Genomic DNA, 21,873 nt, shown 5'->3' with positions numbered 1-21,873 from the left:
TAAATTTCATCTCCCTCAAAAGCCCTCTGTGTGGTCCTACACCTGGGTCAGAGCAATCCCAAGCACATCTACAGGTTGGGCAAAAAAAGAGATTGAGAACAGCCCTGCGGAGAAGGACTTGGGGGTGTTGGTCGATGAGAGAATGAACATAAGCAGGCAGTATGCGCTCGCAGCCCAGAAAACCAACCATATCCTGGGCTGCATCAAAAGGAGCGTGACCAGCAGATCCAAGGAGGTGATCCTGCCCCTCTGCTCTGCTCTTGTGAGACCTCACTTGGAGCATTGTGTGCAGTTCTGGTGTCCTCAACACAAAAACGACATGGAACTGTTGGAACAAGTCCAGAGGAGGCCACGAGGATGATCAGGGGCTGGAGCACCTCCTGTATGCAGACAAGCTGAGGAAGTTGGGGCTGTTCAGCCTGGAGAAGAGAAGGCTGTGTGGAGACCTCAGAGCAGCTTCCTGTATCTGAAGGGGGCCTATAGGGATGCTGGGGAGGGACTCTTCATTAGGGACTGTAATGACAGGACAAGGGGTGATGGGTTCAAACTGAAACAGGGGAAGTTTAGATTGGCTCTAAGGAGGAAATTCTTTCCTGTGAGGGTGCTGAGGCACTGGAATGGGTTGCCCAGGGAGGTTGTGAATGCTCCATCCCTGGCAGTGTTCAAGGCCAGGTTGGATGAGGCCTTGGGTGATATGGTTTAGTGTGAGGTGTCCCTGCCCATGGCAGGGGGGTTGGAACTGGATGATCTTAAGGTCCTTTCCAACCCAGACTGTTCCATGAATCTATGATTAAGCTGAGGTAACAGCCGAGGTCCCTACATAAAGACCAGCCTTAATGGAACAGATACTGTGTAAATGTACCCTCTCACAGCTGTATTCCACCTCAGCTCTGTGGCTGCATGAGAAGTCCGGGAAGGAGAACGCGGGTTGAGCCTTCTGTTACTCAGGAACACCCGTGAACGTCTGAGACACAGAGAGTGAAAGGGGGGCGGTGGGGAGGCAGACAGTGAGAGATCGCCAGTCTGCCAATGGGAGGGCTCGTTGTAGAGGGAGCGCCGCAGGGGCTCACAGACGCCCCTGCTGATTGGCCCCGGTTCCCGGACTTCTGGAAGCGTCTCTCGGCCCAGCTGCAGGAGTGGCTGACACAGCCGTCACTCAAGAGAGGCTGCTCCAGGCCCCTCCCCGTGCCTGCCCTCTCGGGTTTCTGGAACCTTCTGTCGGTGCAGTCTGTCTGTGCTTTCACAGCCGCAGACCCTGGGCAAGAAAATCGCTAGGGAATGGGGTCGGGGAGGGAACCAAGGCCACGCTTGCGGTCATGCTGCACTACAGCTTCCCAGGCACAGCCTTCAGAGCTGGTTTGCAGCAAGGGCAGGTTGTTCTGTGCTTGCTTTGGTTGCACTGTGGCGCTTTAGGGGCCAGCCGCCCGCAGGGTGGCCATGAATACAAGGTGGATTCCCCACCCCAGACACAAAACAAGAGCTGGGTCTGCGTTCCTGCACAAGTGCATCTGCAGCCTTAGCGCCACCTCCCTGTCATTCCTCTGCTACAGCCCCGGGGACACAAGACCATGGCTTGGGGCAGCTGCAGGACAACCTGCGCTCGAGTGCTCTGAAGCTGCGGGATGGGGGGGGAACAAGCACGGTCCCACATCTGCTGCCCGTTTACAGCTCTGTTTCTGGAAAAACTACCAGCTTCTCACTGCATTGCTTCAGTGCTTGTTTGTGCAAGGGAAGAAGTACAGTCGCAATCTTTCAGCCCTTATCTCTGGCCTTTCTTCTTATTCCTCCCATCCCTCCTACAACCCTCTCATTTCCATTAGGGTGCTGCAACATGCAGCTGGCTTCAAAAGGCAGCTGACGTGTGAGCCACCGCATCACACCCTGCTTCATGCCATCGGGACGCGCTATTCCTGCATGGGCAGCACGTGCTGCCCAGAGGCAGCAAGTCTGCAAGCCCACCAGCTGGGAAGTGCCTCAAGGAAAGAGGTCGCTCCCCAGGCTTCTACACTGCTGACACGAGGGAAAAGCAGTAGGCGGCAGAGGCGAGCAGTGGGGGGAAAGGGGAATGGTTTATTGTCCCAAGAAGGTGTCCGCAGCGAGCGCAGCCTGCAGCACGATGTCCTGAGCGCAGCTCTGTCGGGGCTGGCGCCGGCAGTGGGGCACTACTCCTGCTCTTGTGTGTCCATGGAGGAGAAGCTGGAAGTCTTGCCTGGAGAATTCATTGCTCTCCTGAAGCGGGATGGTTGTCGCTTCATGAATGAGACCTGCAGAGCTCTGTCTGCAAGTATGCACTGCCTTTGGGCACGTGCCTGTGATGCTGCCTCCTCAGCGTCGTAGGGTTCAGAGCCAGGGGAAGCTGGTACCAGCTCCTCCTCTTGTGTCAGGGCATCGAGAGGTGTGCGGTGCTGCTCTTGCTCAGCAGCTGCAGGCAGGGTGGGAGCTGCTGGCTCAGTGTCAGTGGGTCCAGTCAGGGCAGGAGACAGGCTCTGTAGCTCCTCAGCAGCCTCTCGTGCTGTCTCTCGTGCTGCCTCTCCTGCTGCAGCTGTGCCCACACTGCTGGGGCTGCTGGATCCCTCCTGGGGACCCGCGTGGCGGGCCTGGGAGAGCTCTGGTGCAGAGGTGTCGCCATAGGTGTCCCGTACGCTGATGGCTTCCTCCTGGGACAGCTCTTTGTCCCTGTCATTTTGTGACTCGGTTTTCACCTCCTCTGTCTGTTCCTTGGCCGAGTTTGCTGGCAGTAGCAGGCAGAGGCGAGCAGTGGGGGAAAAGGGGTATGGTTTATTGTCCCGAGAAGGTGTCTGCAGCGAGCGCAGGCTGCAGCACGGTGTCCTGAGCGCAGCTCTGTCAGGCCTGGCGCCGGCAGTGGGGCACTACTCCTCTACCCGTGGGTTCATGCAGGAGAAGCTGAAAGTCTTGCGCAGAGACTTCATTGCTCTCCTGAAGCGGGACGATCGTCGCTTTTGGAGCGCTCCTGCATCCGGCTGGGTGGCAGTGCCTGCGGGGATAGGAGAGCTGTAGGCATGGGGCTGGGTGGGCGCTGGGCAAGCTCCTGCTGCCACCCAGCACCGCGGGCTTTCCCCGGGGGCTTTCCACTGAAGGCTTTTTGGCCCTCGCCCACGGAGTGGAGGCCGGGGCACAGGTGAAGTCATGTTCACGCTGCTGCCAGCCTGGCCTGGCTGCCACTCGACGCAGGGACGTACCTGACTCGTCCTCAGTGTCCTGAACTGCTGCAGGTGACACTGGCGGTTCCTCCTCTTGTGCTGCCCGTGAGGCAGGGGCACTGCTGGCCTCACCTTGGTGGTTTTCAGATGCTCTCCTGAGTACTTTGCGCACGAATGAGAGCTGCAGAGCTCTTTCTCTAAGTGTGCGCCGCCTTGGGGCAGGTGCCTGAGATGCTGCCTGCTCTGCGACACAGGATGCAGAGCCAGGGGAAGCTGGTGCCGGTGCCTCCTCGTCCTCTTGTGCCAGGGCAGCGAGAGGTGTGCGGTGCTGCTCTTGCTCAGCAGCTGCGGGCAGGGTGGGAGCTGCTGGCTCGGTGTCTGTGGGTCTGGCCAAGGCAGGAGACAGGCTCTGCAGGTCTCCAGCTGTCTCTTCCGCTGCCTCTTCTGCTGCCTCTCCTGCTGCGGCTGTGCCCACGCTGCTGGGGATGCTGGATCCCTCCTGGGGTCCCGCGCGGGGTGCGTGGAAGAGCTCAGGCACCAAGGGGTTGACATAGATGTCCCGTATGGTGATGGCTTCCCCTTGGGACAGCTCTTTGTCCCAGTCACGTTCTGAGGACTCCTTCACCTCCTTGACCAGGGCTCTGGTCCGTATGTTGCCCTTGATGACGTCCAGCAAATGGGACAGCAGTTGGTCTCTGTCCTCTTCCCTTTTGTGGTCGTTCTCCTCTTCCTGCTCCTTCTCAGTGGGCAGTTCCTCCTGTAATCACACAACCGGGATGCAGGGGATGAGTGTGCTGCAGCTGGGCAGCGTAGTGCCTGGTCCCAGGCAGGAGCAGGCTCATCCCCCTGTGTTGTCCCATCCATCATTGGCGCTCACCTGTAGGTACTGGAACAACGCCCTGTGTCTCGGGCAGCAATATTGCCTCTGGCTGTCTTGCAGCTGGAGCTCCCTCTCCTCAGGGCCTCCCAGCAGCCCAAGCAGGCTGGCTGTCCTCTGCCTGTCCAGACTGTGCCTGCTGCTGGCAGTGCTGCTCCTCTTCTGCCCCTCCAGGACCTCTGTCCAGGCGATCACCAGGAATGTCTCTGCCACACGCAGCCTGGGGGAGGCACCTGCCTCCTGCACCTCGAGACCTGTGGTGCTGGGCACATGCGCCTCAGTCACTGGGGGCTGAGATTCCTGATCTGAGGGAGAAGCAGCTGCATGTCCTTCTATGCCTGCTCCTGGGGCAAGGTGGGGTGTCGCAGCCTCTGCCCCTGGGAGCTCTGTCAATGAAAATGTCGTTTCACCCTTTTCTGCTGCTGGGGAGACAACAGCATTGGTGGCCTCTTCTTGCTGTTCTCCCAACACGGGTGACACCATGTCTTGTACACCTCCTGCTGCTGCAGTAGCGGGAGGGGCTGTGGCCACATGAGACCCAGCGTCCTCAAGTGCTGCAGGACTGCTTGTGGGCACCGCCACATACAAACACTGTGTCGTGTCCCGGTGTTCCAGAGGCTGCTGTTCGGTTCCCCTGACCACAGCCACAGAGTGGACCATAGGCTCCCACTCTGTGGGTGTGGATATCACCTGCAGAGCTGTGTCACATACTGCGAGGCTCTGCGGGACACGTGCCTGTCTCGGTGCCTGTGCTGCTGCCTGCGGCTCGTCAAAGCCAGGGGAAGCTGGTGCCGGTGCCTCCTCGTCCTCTTGTGCCAGGGCAGCGAGAGGTGTGCGGTGCTGCTCTTGCTCAGCAGCTGCGGGCAGGGTGGGAGCTGCTGGCTCGGTGTCTGTGGGTCTGGCCAGGGCAGGAGACAGGCTCTGCAGGTCTCCAGCTGTCTCTTCCTCTGCCTCTTCTGCTGCCTCTCCTGCTGCGGCTGTGCCCATGCTGCTGGGGATGCTGGATCCCTCCTGGGGTCCCGCGCGGGGTGCCTGGGAGAGCTCAGGCACCAAGGGGTTGACATAGATGTCCCGTATGGTGATGGCTTCCCCTTGGGACAGCTCTTTGTCCCAGTCGCATTCTGAGGACTCCTTCACCTCCTCCGTCTGTTCCTTGGCCAGGTTTGCTGGCGCCTCCTGTAAACACAGCGCAGAACATCAGAGCTAACAGCTCTCTCCCCAGCCACATCTCTCTCAGGGCTGCAGGTGCTTGTGTGGGTGCTGTGCTGTGGGCTGCCTTCTCCCTGTGGCCCCGTGACCTGCGCCAGGGCTGCTGGTGCATCAGCCCGCCCCTTGGGTGCCAAGGCTGCTGCTGGTGGCTGCTCACTGGGAGGGAGGTCCCTCACAGGCTGCTCTCCTTCACAGCCTTTGCTCGAGAGGAGTTTGAGGGGCGGGGAAGCAAGAGCACAGGCAGGGGAAGGAGGGAATGTCAGCGGGATGGCACAGGGGGCACCAGCAATGTCCCTGCCAAACATCCCTGGGGATCTGGGTCTGCCTCCAGCACCTCAGGATCTCCGGTGCCAGCCTGATGCGTGTGGCTTACCTGGCAATCAGAGTCATGAGCTGAGGGAGAAGCTGCTGCTTCTCCTTCATCGTCGTTCCCCTTCAGGGGATCCACATCGGGGGGCTGGAAGATCTCCAGGATCGAGGCTTTGATCCAGATGTTGCAGTTGGTGGCATCCTGCAGCTGGGACAGTTCTCTGTCCTCTTCCCTTCCTTGGTCCTCCTCTTCCTGCTCCTTCCCAGCCCTCGGTTCCTCCTGAGATCGCACAACGGGGATGAGGGGATGAGTGAGCTGCAGCTCAGCAGCGGAAGAGCTGGCCCCAGGCAGGGGGAGGCTCATCCCACTGTGCTGTCCCATCTTCTTCTCAGCACTCACGTGTCTGTGTTGGAGGTCCCGCTCCTCAGGGCCATCCAGCTGCCCATGCAGGCCGGCTCTCCTCTCCTCTGTCTTGGGGAGCACCAGGAATCTCCCTCCCACACGCAGCCCCGGGGAGGCAGCTCCTTCCTGCACCTCGGTATCTGTGGTGCCGCCCGCACGTGCCTCAGTCACTGGGTGCTGAGCATCCTGAGGCAAAGGAGAAGCGGCGGCGTCTCCTTCTTTATGTGCTGCGGGGGCAAGGTGGGGTGTGACAGCCTCTGCCCCAGGGATCTCTGCCAGGGCAGCTGCAGCTTTCCCCTCGTCCGCTGCCAGGCAGGCAAGGGTTCTGCTGTGCTCCCCCTGAGGCTTTGCTGCCCCAGGCGACTTGAGTGTTGCAGGTGGCATTGCCACCTTGGCCCCGGGCAGGCTTTTGGTCATGTCCTTCTGTTCCACCTGCCTCTTCTTGGTTTTCTGGGGCACGGCCACAGGTGGGAGCAGAGGCTTCCTCTCTTTGCCTGTGCCTGTGACCTGCAGAGCTGCCTTGAATCCTCTGCCGCTCTGCGGGGCAGGTGCCTGTCTCTGTCTCTGTGCTGTGGGCTCCTGCTTGCCAAAGCCATGGGAAGCTCGTGCTGGTGCCGCTGGAGGGAGAGGTGCCAGTTTCTCCTTAGTAGCTCTGGGCAGGCAGCTCCCCTTTGGCTGCTCCCTAGGGTTGATCTTGCTGGGCAGCGGGGGCAGACGCTGTGGAAGCACCTTGTGGTGTAGCCCCAGCGACCTGGTGTTGAGGCTGTCCTTGCTGCCCGTCGTCAGCATGGCTGGCAGGTGCTCGGCCACTCTCCCAGCGTTTCTCAGTGTGGGCTGAGTGGCAGGGGCCTTGCTGCTCTTGGCTGCCTGGACAGTGGCTGTTCTTGTGCTTGTCCCGGCAGCCCTGCTGCGTGGTGGCTCCTGCTGTGCCGCTGGCTGCTGGCGGGGTTCCTGCCTCCTTGCCACAGTTGGCAGCCTGCGGGAGCTGCTCATGGGTGTCTGTGAGCGAGGCGGTGGCAGGGGTGTCATTGCCACCACTGGTGGCAGACGAAGCGTCTGCTGCTGCGTTGCGCCGCTGCTGCGGGGCAGCACCACTCGGTGCCCCAGGCTGCCCGTCTGCAAGAGAAGCCGAGGAGAGGCTGTGTGATGGTGTCCCTTGTGTCTGCGTCACAGCTTATGCAGTTGTGCTCCCCTGCCAGCCCCAGGGCAGGGCTCAGCCCCGCAGGGAGCTGCCGCCTGCCCCCCAGTCCGGCAGGGGAGAGGGCTGGCCAGCCGCAGCCCACGGCCACTGCCCAGAGCATCCCCGGCGTGCCCGGGCAGCCTGACGGGCACGGCACGGGGGGCTCAGCTTGCTCCCTCCTGCTCCTCCCGCTCCTCCCATGGTCGGGAGGACATTCAGCCCCGTCTCCCTCGCTCTCCCAACTAGTACCTGCTGGTTGATAACAGGGTGAAACCTCTGCTGGTAGGGCACCCGTGGCACGGTGATTCTTTGGCGGGACGAGGCCTGGCTCAGGCTGCCCTGCGGCTCTTCCTCGGGCTGCCTGCGGGCCACCTGCGGGCAGAAGGAGGAGGAAGAGGTGTGTGATGAATGCGGCTGCATTTGCACAGCTGCCCCCGCGGTGCCCGCAGGCCCGGCCCTGCACCCAGGCGGCTCCGTACGGCCCTGTCCCACCACCGTCCTCTCCCTCCTGCCCCGGCCCTCACCTGGCGCATCCTCTGTGCGCTCGGCCTGCCCTCAGCGGGCCGGGAACGGGCGTTCGCCTCTTTACCGACGGGCATCTCCCACGTCCTGGGACGCTGAAGTGCCGTAGGCTTCCAGGGAAACTGCTGCCTCCTGAGGGAGGCTGCTCCTCTGGCCTGGGGTGCTCCAGGGCTCTCGCTCCTTATATACCCCACGGTCAGCACGGGGGTACCTCCGTCACAATGGCCTCCGGGCACAAGGACTCCCCCTTCATCACAAAGCCTCTGAGGTCACGATGGCGATGCCTGCACCCATGACTGATGCCAGGCAGTCCCACAGCGTCTCCACAGCGACCACCGAGGCTTTGTGATGGCGGCGGCCCCAGGGCTGCTGTGGGCACTCAGAGAGTCAACCAGGTTGGAAAAGACCTTTAAGGTGATCAAGTCCAAGCATTCCCCAGCATAGCCAAGGCCGCCACTAACCCATGGCACTGAGGGCCTCGTCTACACGGTGTATGAACGCTTCCCGGGAAGGTGACTCCACCGCTGCCCTGGGCAGCCTGCTCCAATGCCTGAGCACCCTCTGCGAAAGCAATTGTTCCTAAACTCAGTCTGGTGCAGTTTGAGGCTGCTTCCTCTCATCCTATCTCTTGTTCTTTGTGTGAGGAGAGAGGCACTTCCTGGCTCCGTCTTCCTGTCAGGTAGCTGTTGAGAGCAGTAACCTCCCCCGAGTCTTCTCCAGACTGAACCCCCCCAAGGTCCCTCAGCCCTTCCCCATCACACTTGTGCTCCAGGCCTTTCACCAGCTCCGCTGCCCTTCTCCGGCCCCGCTCCAGCACCTCAGTGTCTCTCTTGTAGTGGGAGCCCAGGTGTGAACACAGAATTTGAGGGGTGGCCACACCAATGCCCAGTAGAGGGGGTGTCCCCTGTCACGGCCCTGGTTCTGCTGGCCGCGCTAATGCTGATACAGGCCAGGATGTTTGCAGGTTCAAGCCCCTGCCCTTTGCCTCATACCATTGGCCACAGCTCATAGATCCAGCTGGTCCAGATCCCTCTGCAGAGGTTTCTGCCCTCTAGCAGATCAGCACTCCCACCCAACTTGATGTCATCTGTACAGTGCTTCGGGTCCTTGCCTCCCATCCTATTATGATGGTGAGTAGAGCATTCCAGACGTAGTGAAGAAGAGTACTTTTTGGATGGACAATGCCATGCATTGCCCCTGGAGCCATCAGGGAAAGGCAGGCTGCCCAGCAAGGCTTGGTCCCGCTCCTGATAAGCAGCCCATCGTTCTGTCACCTTCACCTTCACATACCTGAGCTACCTCACACATATTTACAGGCTTTATCCTTGCAGCAGCTCCAAGCCGTTCTTCTTATTCCTCCCATCCCTTCTACAAATCCCTCATGCCCATTAGAGTGCTGCAGCATGCAGCTGGCTTCAAAAGGCAGCTGACGTGTGAGCCACCGCATCACACCCTGCTTCATGCCATCGGGACGCGCTATTCCTGCATGGGCAGCACGTGCTGCCCAGAGGCAGCAAGTCTGCAAGCCCACCAGCTGGGAAGTGCCTCAAGGAAAGAGGTCGCTCCCCAGGCTTCTACACTGCTGACACGAGGGAAAAGCAGTAGGCGGCAGAGGCGAGCAGTGGGGGGAAAGGGGAATGGTTTATTGTCCCAAGAAGGTGTCCGCAGCGAGCGCAGCCTGCAGCACGATGTCCTGAGCGCAGCTCTGTCGGGGCTGGCGCCGGCAGTGGGGCACTACTCCTGCTCTTGTGTGTCCATGGAGGAGAAGCTGGAAGTCTTGCCTGGAGAATTCATTGCTCTCCTGAAGCGGGATGGTTGTCGCTTCATGAATGAGACCTGCAGAGCTCTGTCCGCAAGTATGCACTGCCTTGGGGCACGTGCCTGTGATGCTGCCTCCTCAGCGTCGTAGGGTTCAGAGCCAGGGGAAGCTGGTACCAGCTCCTCCTCTTGTGTCAGGGCATCGAGAGGTGTGCGGTGCTGCTCTTGCTCAGCAGCTGCAGGCAGGGTGGGAGCTGCTGGCTCAGTGTCAGTGGGTCCAGTCAGGGCAGGAGACAGGCTCTGTAGCTCCTCAGCAGCCTCTCGTGCTGTCTCTCGTGCTGCCTCTCCTGCTGCAGCTGTGCCCACACTGCTGGGGCTGCTGGATCCCTCCTGGGGACCCGCGTGGCGGGCCTGGGAGAGCTCTGGTGCAGAGGTGTCGCCATAGGTGTCCCGTACGCTGATGGCTTCCTCCTGGGACAGCTCTTTGTCCCTGTCATTTTGTGACTCGGTTTTCACCTCCTCTGCCTGTTCCTTGGCCGAGTTTGCTGGCAGTAGCAGGCAGAGGCGAGCAGTGGGGGAAAAGGGGTATGGTTTATTGTCCCGAGAAGGTGTCTGCAGCGAGCGCAGGCTGCAGCACGGTGTCCTGAGCGCAGCTCTGTCAGGCCTGGCGCCGGCAGTGGGGCACTACTCCTCTACCCGTGGGTTCATGCAGGAGAAGCTGAAAGTCTTGCGCAGAGACTTCATTGCTCTCCTGAAGCGGGACGATCGTCGCTTTTGGAGCGCTCCTGCATCCGGCTGGGTGGCAGTGCCTGCGGGGATAGGAGAGCTGTAGGCATGGGGCTGGGTGGGCGCTGGGCAAGCTCCTGCTGCCACCCAGCACCGCGGGCTTTCCCCGGGGGCTTTCCACTGAAGGCTTTTTGGCCCTCGCCCACGGAGTGGAGGCCGGGGCACAGGTGAAGTCATGTTCACGCTGCTGCCAGCCTGGCCTGGCTGCCACTCGACGCAGGGACGTACCTGACTCGTCCTCAGTGTCCTGAACTGCTGCAGGTGACACTGGCGGTTCCTCCTCTTGTGCTGCCCGTGAGGCAGGGGCACTGCTGGCCTCACCTTGATGGTTTTCAGATGCTCTCCTGAGTACTTTGCGCACGAATGAGAGCTGCAGAGCTCTTTCTCTAAGTGTGCGCCGCCTTGGGGCAGGTGCCTGAGATGCTGCCTGCTCTGCGACACAGGATGCAGAGCCAGGGGAAGCTGGTGCCGGTGCCTCCTCGTCCTCTTGTGCCAGGGCAGCGAGAGGTGTGCGGTGCTGCTCTTGCTCAGCAGCTGCGGGCAGGGTGGGAGCTGCTGGCTCGGTGTCTGTGGGTCTGGCCAAGGCAGGAGACAGGCTCTGCAGGTCTCCAGCTGTCTCTTCCAGAGCTGCCTCTTCTGCTGCCTCTCCTGCTGCGGCTGTGCCCACGCTGCTGGGGATGCTGGATCCCTCCTGGGGTCCCGCGCGGGGTGCGTGGAAGAGCTCAGGCACCAAGGGGTTGACATAGATGTCCCGTATGGTGATGGCTTCCCCTTGGGACAGCTCTTTGTCCCAGTCACGTTCTGAGGACTCCTTCACCTCCTTGACCAGGGCTCTGGTCCGTATGTTGCCCTTGATGACGTCCAGCAAATGGGACAGCAGTTGGTCTCTGTCCTCTTCCCTTTTGTGGTCGTTCTCCTCTTCCTGCTCCTTCTCAGTGGGCAGTTCCTCCTGTAATCACACAACCGGGATGCAGGGGATGAGTGTGCTGCAGCTGGGCAGCGTAGTGCCTGGTCCCAGGCAGGAGCAGGCTCATCCCCCTGTGTTGTCCCATCCATCATTGGCGCTCACCTGTAGGTACTGGAACAACGCCCTGTGTCTCGGGCAGCAATATTGCCTCTGGCTGTCTTGCAGCTGGAGCTCCCTCTCCTCAGGGCCTCCCAGCAGCCCAAGCAGGCTGGCTGTCCTCTGCCTGTCCAGACTGTGCCTGCTGCTGGCAGTGCTGCTCCTCTTCTGCCCCTCCAGGACCTCTGTCCAGGCGATCACCAGGAATGTCTCTGCCACACGCAGCCTGGGGGAGGCACCTGCCTCCTGCACCTCGAGACCTGTGGTGCTGGGCACATGCGCCTCAGTCACTGGGGGCTGAGATTCCTGATCTGAGGGAGAAGCAGCTGCATGTCCTTCTATGCCTGCTCCTGGGGCAAGGTGGGGTGTCGCAGCCTCTGCCCCTGGGAGCTCTGTCAATGAAAATGTCGTTTCACCCTTTTCTGCTGCTGGGGAGACAACAGCATTGGTGGCCTCTTCTTGCTGTTCTCCCAACACGGGTGACACCATGTCTTGTACACCTCCTGCTGCTGCAGTAGCGGGAGGGGCTGTGGCCACATGAGACCCAGCGTCCTCAAGTGCTGCAGGACTGCTTGTGGGCACCGCCACATACAAACACTGTGTCGTGTCCCGGTGTTCCAGAGGCTGCTGTTCGGTTCCCCTGACCACAGCCACAGAGTGGACCATAGGCTCCCACTCTGTGGGTGTGGATATCACCTGCAGAGCTGTGTCACATACTGCGAGGCTCTGCGGGACACGTGCCTGTCTCGGTGCCTGTGCTGCTGCCTGCGGCTCGTCAAAGCCAGGGGAAGCTGGTGCCGGTGCCTCCTCGTCCTCTTGTGCCAGGGCAGCGAGAGGTGTGCGGTGCTGCTCTTGCTCAGCAGCTGCGGGCAGGGTGGGAGCTGCTGGCTCGGTGTCTGTGGGTCTGGCCAGGGCAGGAGACAGGCTCTGCAGGTCTCCAGCTGTCTCTTCCGCTGCCTCTTCTGCTGCCTCTCCTGCTGCGGCTGTGCCCACGCTGCTGGGGATGCTGGATCCCTCCTGGGGTCCCGCGCGGGGTGCCTGGGAGAGCTCAGGCACCAAGGGGTTGACATAGATGTCCCGTATGGTGATGGCTTCCCCTTGGGACAGCTCTTTGTCCCAGTCGCATTCTGAGGACTCCTTCACCTCCTCCGTCTGTTCCTTGGCCAGGTTTGCTGGCGCCTCCTGTAAACACAGCGCAGAACATCAGAGCTAACAGCTCTCTCCCCAGCCACATCTCTCTCAGGGCTGCAGGTGCTTGTGTGGGTGCTGTGCTGTGGGCTGCCTTCTCCCTGTGGCCCCGTGACCTGCGCCAGGGCTGCTGGTGCATCAGCCCGCCCCTTGGGTTCCAAGGCTGCTGCTGGTGGCTGCTCACTGGGAGGGAGGTCCCTCACAGGCTGCTCTCCTTCACAGCCTTTGCTCGAGAGGAGTTTGAGGGGCGGGGAAGCAAGAGCACAGGCAGGGGAAGGAGGGAATGTCAGCGGGATGGCACAGGGGGCACCAGCAATGTCCCTGCCAAACATCCCTGGGGATCTGGGTCTGCCTCCAGCACCTCAGGATCTCCGGTGCCAGCCTGATGCGTGTGGCTTACCTGGCAATCAGAGTCATGAGCTGAGGGAGAAGCTGCTGCTTCTCCTTCATCGTCGTTCCCCTTCAGGGGATCCACATCGGGGGGCTGGAAGATCTCCAGGATCGAGGCTTTGATCCAGATGTTGCAGTTGGTGGCATCCTGCAGCTGGGACAGTTCTCTGTCCTCTTCCCTTCCTTGGTCCTCCTCTTCCTGCTCCTTCCCAGCCCTCGGTTCCTCCTGAGATCGCACAACGGGGATGAGGGGATGAGTGAGCTGCAGCTCAGCAGCGGAAGAGCTGGCCCCAGGCAGGGGGAGGCTCATCCCACTGTGCTGTCCCATCTTCTTCTCAGCACTCACGTGTCTGTGTTGGAGGTCCCGCTCCTCAGGGCCATCCAGCTGCCCATGCAGGCCGGCTCTCCTCTCCTCTGTCTTGGGGAGCACCAGGAATCTCCCTCCCACACGCAGCCCCGGGGAGGCAGCTCCTTCCTGCACCTCGGTATCTGTGGTGCCGCCCGCACGTGCCTCAGTCACTGGGTGCTGAGCATCCTGAGGCAAAGGAGAAGCGGCGGCGTCTCCTTCTTTATGTGCTGCGGGGGCAAGGTGGGGTGTGACAGCCTCTGCCCCAGGGATCTCTGCCAGGGCAGCTGCAGCTTTCCCCTCGTCCGCTGCCAGGCAGGCAAGGGTTCTGCTGTGCTCCCCCTGAGGCTTTGCTGCCCCAGGCGACTTGAGTGTTGCAGGTGGCATTGCCACCTTGGCCCCGGGCAGGCTTTTGGTCATGTCCTTCTGTTCCACCTGCCTCTTCTTGGTTTTCTGGGGCACGGCCACAGGTGGGAGCAGAGGCTTCCTCTCTTTGCCTGTGCCTGTGACCTGCAGAGCTGCCTTGAATCCTCTGCCGCTCTGCGGGGCAGGTGCCTGTCTCTGTCTCTGCGCTGTGGGCTCCTGCTTGCCAAAGCCATGGGAAGCTCGTGCTGGTGCCGCTGGAGGGAGAGGTGCCAGTTTCTCCTTAGTAGCTCTGGGCAGGCAGCTCCCCTTTGGCTGCTCCCTAGGGTTGATCTTGCTGGGCAGCGGGGGCAGACGCTGTGGAAGCACCTTGTGGTGTAGCCCCAGCGACCTGGTGTTGAGGCTGTCCTTGCTGCCCGTCGTCAGCATGGCTGGCAGGTGCTCGGCCACTCTCCCAGCGTTTCTCAGTGTGGGCTGAGTGGCAGGGGCCTTGCTGCTCTTGGCTGCCTGGACAGTGGCTGTTCTTGTGCTTGTCCCGGCAGCCCTGCTGCGTGGTGGCTCCTGCTGTGCCGCTGGCTGCTGGCGGGGTTCCTGCCTCCTTGCCACAGTTGGCAGCCTGCGGGAGCTGCTCATGGGTGTCTGTGAGCGAGGCGGTGGCAGGGGTGTCATTGCCACCACTGGTGGCAGACGAAGCGTCTGCTGCTGCGTTGCGCCGCTGCTGCGGGGCAGCACCACTCGGTGCCCCAGGCTGCCCGTCTGCAAGAGAAGCCGAGGAGAGGCTGTGTGATGGTGTCCCTTGTGTCTGTGTCACAGCTTATGCAGTTGTGCTCCCCTGCCAGCCCCAGGGCAGGGCTCAGCCCCGCAGGGAGCTGCCGCTTGCCCCCCAGTCCGGCAGGGGAGAGGGCTGGCCACCCGCAGCCCACGGCCACTGCCCAGAGCACCCCCGGCGTGCCCGGGCAGCCTGACGGGCACGGCACGGGGGGCTCAGCTTGCTCCCTCCTGCTCCTCCCGCTCCTCCCATGGTCGGGAGGACATTCAGCCCCGTCTCCCTCGCTCTCCCAACTAGTACCTGCTGGTTGATAACAGGGTGAAACCTCTGCTGGTAGGGCACCCGTGGCACGGTGATTCTTTGGCGGGACGAGGCCTGGCTCAGGCTGCCCTGCGGCTCTTCCTCGGGCTGCCTGCGGGCCACCTGCGGGCAGAAGGAGGAGGAAGAGGTGTGTGATGAATGCGGCTGCATTTGCACAGCTGCCCCCGCGGTGCCCGCAGGCCCGGTCCTGCACCCAGGCGGCTCCGTACGGCCCTGTCCCACCACCGTCCTCTCCCTCCTGCCCCGGCCCTCACCTGGTGCATCCTCTGTGCGCTCGGCCTGCCCTCAGCGGGCCGGGAACGGGCGTTCGCCTCTTTACCGACGGGCATCTCCCACGTCCTGGGACGCTGAAGTGCCGTAGGCTTCCAGGGAAACTGCTGCCTCCTGAGGGAGGCTGCTCCTCTGGCCTGGGGTGCTCCAGGGCTCTCGCTCCTTATATACCCCACGGTCAGCACGGGGGTACCTCCGTCACAATGGCCTCCGGGCACAAGGACTCCCCCTTCATCACAAAGCCTCTGAGGTCACGATGGCGATGCCTGCACCCATGACTGATGCCAGGCAGTCCCACAGCGTCTCCACAGCGACCACCGAGGCTTTGTGATGGCGGCGGCCCCAGGGCTGCTGCGGGCACTCAGAGAGTCAACCAGGTTGGAAAAGACCTTTAAGGTGATCAAGTCCAAGCATTCCCCAGCATAGCCAAGGCCGCCACTAACCCATGGCACTGAGGGCCTCGTCTACACGGTGTATGAACGCTTCCCGGGAAGGTGACTCCACCGCTGCCCTGGGCAGCCTGCTCCAATGCCTGAGCACCCTCTGCGAAAGCAATTGTTCCTAAACTCAGTCTGGTGCAGTTTGAGGCTGCTTCCTCTCATCCTATCTCTTGTTCTTTGTGTGAGGAGAGAGGCACTTCCTGGCTCCGTCTTCCTGTCAGGTAGCTGTTGAGAGCAGTAACCTCCCCCGAGTCTTCTCCAGACTGAACCCCCCCAAGGTCCCTCAGCCCTTCCCCATCACACTTGTGCTCCAGGCCTTTCACCAGCTCCGCTGCCCTTCTCCGGCCCCGCTCCAGCACCTCAGTGTCTCTCTTGTAGTGGGAGCCCAGGTGTGAACACAGAATTTGAGGGGTGGCCACACCAATGCCCAGTAGAGGGGGTGTCCCCTGTCACGGCCCTGGTTCTGCTGGCCGCGCTAATGCTGATACAGGCCAGGATGTTTGCAGGTTCAAGCCCCTGCCCTTTGCCTCATACCATTGGCCACAGCTCATAGATCCAGCTGGTCCAGATCCCTCTGCAGAGGTTTCTGCCCTCTAGCAGATCAGCACTCCCACCCAACTTGATGTCATCTGTACAGTGCTTCGGGTCCTTGCCTCCCATCCTATTATGATGGTGAGTAGAGCATTCCAGACGTAGTGAAGAAGAGTACTTTTTGGATGGACAATGCCATGCATTGCCCCTGGAGCCATCAGGGAAAGGCAGGCTGCCCAGCAAGGCTTGGTCCCGCTCCTGATAAGCAGCCCATCGTTCTGTCACCTTCACCTTCACATACCTGAGCTACCTCACACATATTTACAGGCTTTATCCTTGCAGCAGCTCCAAGCCGTTCTTCTTATTCCTCCCATCCCTTCTACAAATCCCTCATGCCCATTAGAGTGCTGCAACATGCAGCTGGCTTCAAAAGGCAGCTGACGTGTGAGCCACCGCATCACACCCTGCTTCATGCCATCGGGACGCGCTATTCCTGCATGGGCAGCACGTGCTGCCCAGAGGCAGCAAGTCTGCAAGCCCACCAGCTGGGAAGTGCCTCAAGGAAAGAGGTCGCTCCCCAGGCTTCTACACTGCTGACACGAGGGAAAAGCAGTAGGCGGCAGAGGCGAGCAGTGGGGGGAAAGGGGAATGGTTTATTGTCCCAAGAAGGTGTCCGCAGCGAGCGCAGCCTGCAGCACGATGTCCTGAGCGCAGCTCTGTCGGGGCTGGCGCCGGCAGTGGGGCACTACTCCTGCTCTTGTGTGTCCATGGAGGAGAAGCTGGAAGTCTTGCCTGGAGAATTCATTGCTCTCCTGAAGCGGGATGGTTGTCGCTTCATGAATGAGACCTGCAGAGCTCTGTCTGCAAGTATGCACTGCCTTTGGGCACGTGCCTGTGATGCTGCCTCCTCAGCGTCGTAGGGTTCAGAGCCAGGGGAAGCTGGTACCAGCTCCTCCTCTTGTGTCAGGGCATCGAGAGGTGTGCGGTGCTGCTCTTGCTCAGCAGCTGCAGGCAGGGTGGGAGCTGCTGGCTCAGTGTCAGTGGGTCCAGTCAGGGCAGGAGACAGGCTCTGTAGCTCCTCAGCAGCCTCTCGTGCTGTCTCTCGTGCTGCCTCTCCTGCTGCAGCTGTGCCCACACTGCTGGGGCTGCTGGATCCCTCCTGGGGACCCGCGTGGCGGGCCTGGGAGAGCTCTGGTGCAGAGGTGTCGCCATAGGTGTCCCGTACGCTGATGGCTTCCTCCTGGGACAGCTCTTTGTCCCTGTCATTTTGTGACTCGGTTTTCACCTCCTCTGCCTGTTCCTTGGCCGAGTTTGCTGGCAGTAGCAGGCAGAGGCGAGCAGTGGGGGAAAAGGGGTATGGTTTATTGTCCCGAGAAGGTGTCTGCAGCGAGCGCAGGCTGCAGCACGGTGTCCTGAGCGCAGCTCTGTCAGGCCTGGCGCCGGCAGTGGGGCACTACTCCTCTACCCGTGGGTTCATGCAGGAGAAGCTGAAAGTCTTGCGCAGAGACTTCATTGCTCTCCTGAAGCGGGACGATCGTCGCTTTTGGAGCGCTCCTGCATCCGGCTGGGTGGCAGTGCCTGCGGGGATAGGAGAGCTGTAGGCATGGGGCTGGGTGGGCGCTGGGCAAGCTCCTGCTGCCACCCAGCACCGCGGGCTTTCCCCGGGGGCTTTCCACTGAAGGCTTTTTGGCCCTCGCCCACGGAGTGGAGGCCGGGGCACAGGTGAAGTCATGTTCACGCTGCTGCCAGCCTGGCCTGGCTGCCACTCGACGCAGGGACGTACCTGACTCGTCCTCAGTGTCCTGAACTGCTGCAGGTGACACTGGCGGTTCCTCCTCTTGTGCTGCCCGTGAGGCAGGGGCACTGCTGGCCTCACCTTGATGGTTTTCAGATGCTCTCCTGAGTACTTTGCGCACGAATGAGAGCTGCAGAGCTCTTTCTCTAAGTGTGCGCCGCCTTGGGGCAGGTGCCTGAGATGCTGCCTGCTCTGCGACACAGGATGCAGAGCCAGGGGAAGCTGGTGCCGGTGCCTCCTCGTCCTCTTGTGCCAGGGCAGCGAGAGGTGTGCGGTGCTGCTCTTGCTCAGCAGCTGCGGGCAGGGTGGGAGCTGCTGGCTCGGTGTCTGTGGGTCTGGCCAAGGCAGGAGACAGGCTCTGCAGGTCTCCAGCTGTCTCTTCCGCTGCCTCTTCTGCTGCCTCTCCTGCTGCGGCTGTGCCCACGCTGCTGGGGATGCTGGATCCCTCCTGGGGTCCCGCGCGGGGTGCGTGGAAGAGCTCAGGCACCAAGGGGTTGACATAGATGTCCCGTATGGTGATGGCTTCCCCTTGGGACAGCTCTTTGTCCCAGTCACGTTCTGAGGACTCCTTCACCTCCTTGACCAGGGCTCTGGTCCGTATGTTGCCCTTGATGACGTCCAGCAAATGGGACAGCAGTTGGTCTCTGTCCTCTTCCCTTTTGTGGTCGTTCTCCTCTTCCTGCTCCTTCTCAGTGGGCAGTTCCTCCTGTAATCACACAACCGGGATGCAGGGATGAGTGTGCTGCAGCTGGGGCAGCGTAGTGCCTGGTCCCAGGCAGGAGCAGGCTCATCCCCCTGTGTTGTCCCATCCATCATTGGCGCTCACCTGTAGGTACTGGAACAACGCCCTGTGTCTCGGGCAGCAATATTGCCTCTGGCTGTCTTGCAGCTGGAGCTCCCTCTCCTCAGGGCCTCCCAGCAGCCCAAGCAGGCTGGCTGTCCTCTGCCTGTCCAGACTGTGCCTGCTGCTGGCAGTGCTGCTCCTCTTCTGCCCCTCCAGGACCTCTGTCCAGGCGATCACCAGGAATGTCTCTGCCACACGCAGCCTGGGGGAGGCACCTGCCTCCTGCACCTCGAGACCTGTGGTGCTGGCACATGCGCCTCAGTCACTGGGGGCTGAGATTCCTGATCTGAGGGAGAAGCAGCTGCCATGTCCTTCTATGCCTGCTCCTGGGCAAGGTGGGGGTGTCGCAGCCTCTGCCCCTGGGAGCTCTGTCAATGAAAATGTCGTTTCACCCTTTTCTGCTGCTGGGGAGACAACAGCATTGGTGGCCTCTTCTTGCTGTTCTCCCAACACGGGTGACACCATGTCTTGTACACCTCCTGCTGCTGCAGTAGCGGGAGGGGCTGTGGCCACATGAGACCCAGCGTCCTCAAGTGCTGCAGGACTGCTTGTGGGCACCGCCACATACAAACACTGTGTCGTGTCCCGGTGTTCCAGAGGCTGCTGTTCGGTTCCCCTGACCACAGCCACAGAGTGGACCATAGGCTCCCACTCTGTGGGTGTGGATATCACCTGCAGAGCTGTGTCACATACTGCGAGGCTCTGCGGGACACGTGCCTGTCTCGGTGCCTGTGCTGCTGCCTGCGGCTCGTCAAAGCCAGGGGAAGCTGGTGCCGGTGCCTCCTCGTCCTCTTGTGCCAGGGCAGCGAGAGGTGTGCGGTGCTGCTCTTGCTCAGCAGCTGCGGGCAGGGTGGGAGCTGCTGGCTCGGTGTCTGTGGGTCTGGCCAGGGCAGGAGACAGGCTCTGCAGGTCTCCAGCTGTCTCTTCCGCTGCCTCTTCTGCTGCCTCTCCTGCTGCGGCTGTGCCCACGCTGCTGGGGATGCTGGATCCCTCCTGGGGTCCCGCGCGGGGTGCCTGGGAGAGCTCAGGCACCAAGGGGTTGACATAGATGTCCCGTATGGTGATGGCTTCCCCTTGGGACAGCTCTTTGTCCCAGTCGCATTCTGAGGACTCCTTCACCTCCTCCGTCTGTTCCTTGGCCAGGTTTGCTGGCGCCTCCTGTAAACACAGCGCAGAACATCAGAGCTAACAGCTCTCTCCCCAGCCACATCTCTCTCAGGGGCTGCAGGTGCTTGTGTGGGTGCTGTGCTGTGGGCTGCCTTCTCCCTGTGGCCCCGTGACCTGCGCCAGGGCTGCTGGTGCATCAGCCCGCCCCTTGGGTTCCAAGGCTGCTGCTGGTGGCTGCTCACTGGGAGGGAGGTCCCTCACAGGCTGCTCTCCTTCACAGCCTTTGCTCGAGAGGAGTTTGAGGGGCGGGGAAGCAAGAGCACAGGCAGGGGAAGGAGGGAATGTCAGCGGGATGGCACAGGGGGCACCAGCAATGTCCCTGCCAAACATCCCTGGGGATCTGGGTCTGCCTCCAGCACCTCAGGATCTCCGGTGCCAGCCTGATGCGTGTGGCTTACCTGGCAATCAGAGTCATGAGCTGAGGGAGAAGCTGCTGCTTCTCCTTCATCGTCGTTCCCCTTCAGGGGATCCACATCGGGGGGCTGGAAGATCTCCAGGATCGAGGCTTTGATCCAAATGTTGCAGTTGGTGGCATCCTGCAGCTGGGACAGTTCTCTGTCCTCTTCCCTTCCTTGGTCCTCCCTCTTCCTGCTCCTTCCCAGCCCTCGGTTCCTCCTGAGATCGCACAACGGGGATGAGGGGATGAGTGAGCTGCAGCTCAGCCAGCGGAAGAGCTGGCCCCAGGCAGGGGGAGGCTCATCCCACTGTGCTGTCCCATCTTCTTCTCAGCACTCACGTGTCTGTGTTGGAGGTCCCGCTCCTCAGGGCCATCCAGCTGCCCATGCAGGCCGGCTCTCCTCTCCTCTGTCTTGGGGAGCACCAGGAATCTCCCTCCCACACGCAGCCCCGGGGAGGCAGCTCCTTCCTGCACCTCGGTATCTGTGGTGCCGCCCGCACGTGCCTCAGTCACTGGGTGCTGAGCATCCTGAGGCAAAGGAGAAGCGGCGGCGTCTCCTTCTTTATGTGCTGCGGGGGCAAGGTGGGGTGTGACAGCCTCTGCCCCAGGGATCTCTGCCAGGGCAGCTGCAGCTTTCCCCTCGTCCGCTGCCAGGCAGGCAAGGGTTCTGCTGTGCTCCCCCTGAGGCTTTGCTGCCCCAGGCGACTTGAGTGTTGCAGGTGGCATTGCCACCTGGCCCCGGGCAGGCTTTTGGTCATGTCCTTCTGTTCCACCTGCCTCTTCTTGGTTTTCTGGGGCACGGCCACAGGTGGGAGCAGAGGCTTCCTCTCTTTGCCTGTGCCTGTGACCTGCAGAGCTGCCTTGAATCCTCTGCCGCTCTGCGGGCAGGTGCCTGTACTGTCTCTGCGCTGTGGCCTCCTGCTTGCCAAAGCCATGGGAAGCTCGTGCTGGTGCCGCTGGAGGGAGAGGTGCCAGTTTCTCCTTAGTAGCTCTGGGCAGGCAGCTCCCCTTTGGCTGCTCCCTAGGGTTGATCTTGCTGGGCAGCGGGGGCAGACGCTGTGGAAGCACCTTGTGGTGTAGCCCCAGCGACCTGGTCTTGAGGCTGTCCTTGCTGCCCGTCGTCAGCATGGCTGGCAGGTGCTCGGCCACTCTCCCAGCGTTTCTCAGTGTGGGCTGAGTGGCAGGGGCCTTGCTGCTCTTGGCTGCCTGGACAGTGGCTGTTCTTGTGCTTGTCCCGGCAGCCCTGCTGCGTGGTGGCTCCTGCTGTGCCGCTGGCTGCTGGCGGGGTTCCTGCCTCCTTGCCACAGTTGGCAGCCTGCGGGAGCTGCTCATGGGTGTCTGTGAGCGAGGCGGTGGCAGGGTGTCATTGCCACCACTGGTGGCAGACGAAGCGTCTGCTGCTGCGTTGCGCCGCTGCTGCGGGGCAGCACCACTCGGTGCCCCAGGCTGCCCGTCTGCAAGAGAAGCCGAGGAGAGGCTGTGTGATGGTGTCCCTTGTGTCTGTGTCACAGCTTATGCAGTTGTGCTCCCCTGCCAGCCCCAGGGCAGGGCTCAGCCCCGCAGGGAGCTGCCGCTTGCCCCCCAGTCCGGCAGGGGAGAGGGGCTGGCCACCCGCAGCCCACGGCCACTGCCCAGAGCACCCCCGGCGTGCCCGGGCAGCCTGACGGGCACGGCACGGGGGGCTCAGCTTGCTCCCTCCTGCTCCTCCCGCTCCTCCCATGGTCGGGAGGACATTCAGCCCCGTCTCCCTCGCTCTCCCAACTAGTACCTGCTGGTTGATAACA

General features: G+C 61.7%; 2 protein-coding genes across 2 annotated transcripts; both read right to left on the bottom strand.

The window, feature by feature from the left end:
• Positions 1-5,410: 5,410 nt before the first annotated feature.
• On the bottom strand, positions 5,411-7,260 carry LOC133278832 (serine/arginine repetitive matrix protein 1-like). The gene is made up of 3 exons (XM_061471992.1): positions 7,243-7,260; positions 5,957-7,075; positions 5,411-5,836 (listed from the first exon to the last, which is right to left on the bottom strand). Exons 1-3 carry the CDS (start codon positions 7,258-7,260, stop codon positions 5,507-5,509), a joined length of 1,467 nt encoding a protein of 488 aa, XP_061327976.1. The 3' UTR covers positions 5,411-5,506.
• Positions 7,261-12,539: 5,279 nt separating this feature from the next.
• On the bottom strand, positions 12,540-14,974 carry LOC133278831 (serine/arginine repetitive matrix protein 1-like). Its single transcript, XM_061471991.1, has 4 exons — positions 14,900-14,974; positions 14,625-14,747; positions 13,193-14,311; positions 12,540-13,072 (listed from the first exon to the last, which is right to left on the bottom strand). Exons 1-4 carry the CDS (start codon positions 14,972-14,974, stop codon positions 12,743-12,745), a joined length of 1,647 nt encoding a protein of 548 aa, XP_061327975.1. The 3' UTR covers positions 12,540-12,742.
• Between the last annotated feature and the right edge of the window lie 6,899 nt (positions 14,975-21,873).

Source organism: Pezoporus flaviventris, unplaced genomic scaffold (genome assembly GCF_033815535.1).
Source record: "Pezoporus flaviventris isolate CSIRO_AGI_PZ_B2104156 unplaced genomic scaffold, CSIRO_AGI_Pfla_v1 ptg000069l, whole genome shotgun sequence".
NCBI lineage: Eukaryota > Metazoa > Chordata > Aves > Psittaciformes > Psittacidae > Pezoporus > Pezoporus flaviventris.
The sequence above is the reverse complement of the archived record's forward strand: the minus strand, read 5'-3'. Positions and strand labels throughout refer to the sequence as shown.

Bases quoted from the DNA above. Each gene is read 5' to 3' on its own strand.
- LOC133278832 (XM_061471992.1), bottom strand. The intron at 5,837-5,956 runs GTGAGTGCTGAG...GTGCGATCTCAG, and splicing joins GGGACCTCCAACACAGACAC to GAGGAACCGAGGGCTGGGAA.
- LOC133278831 (XM_061471991.1), bottom strand. From the start codon at position 14,974: ATGCCCGTCGGTAAAGAGGCGAACGCCCGTTCCCGGCCCGCTGAGGGC. The intron at 14,312-14,624 runs GTACTAGTTGGG...CTTCTCTTGCAG, and splicing joins ACCCTGTTATCAACCAGCAG to ACGGGCAGCCTGGGGCACCG. The intron at 13,073-13,192 runs GTGAGTGCTGAG...GTGCGATCTCAG, and splicing joins GGGACCTCCAACACAGACAC to GAGGAACCGAGGGCTGGGAA.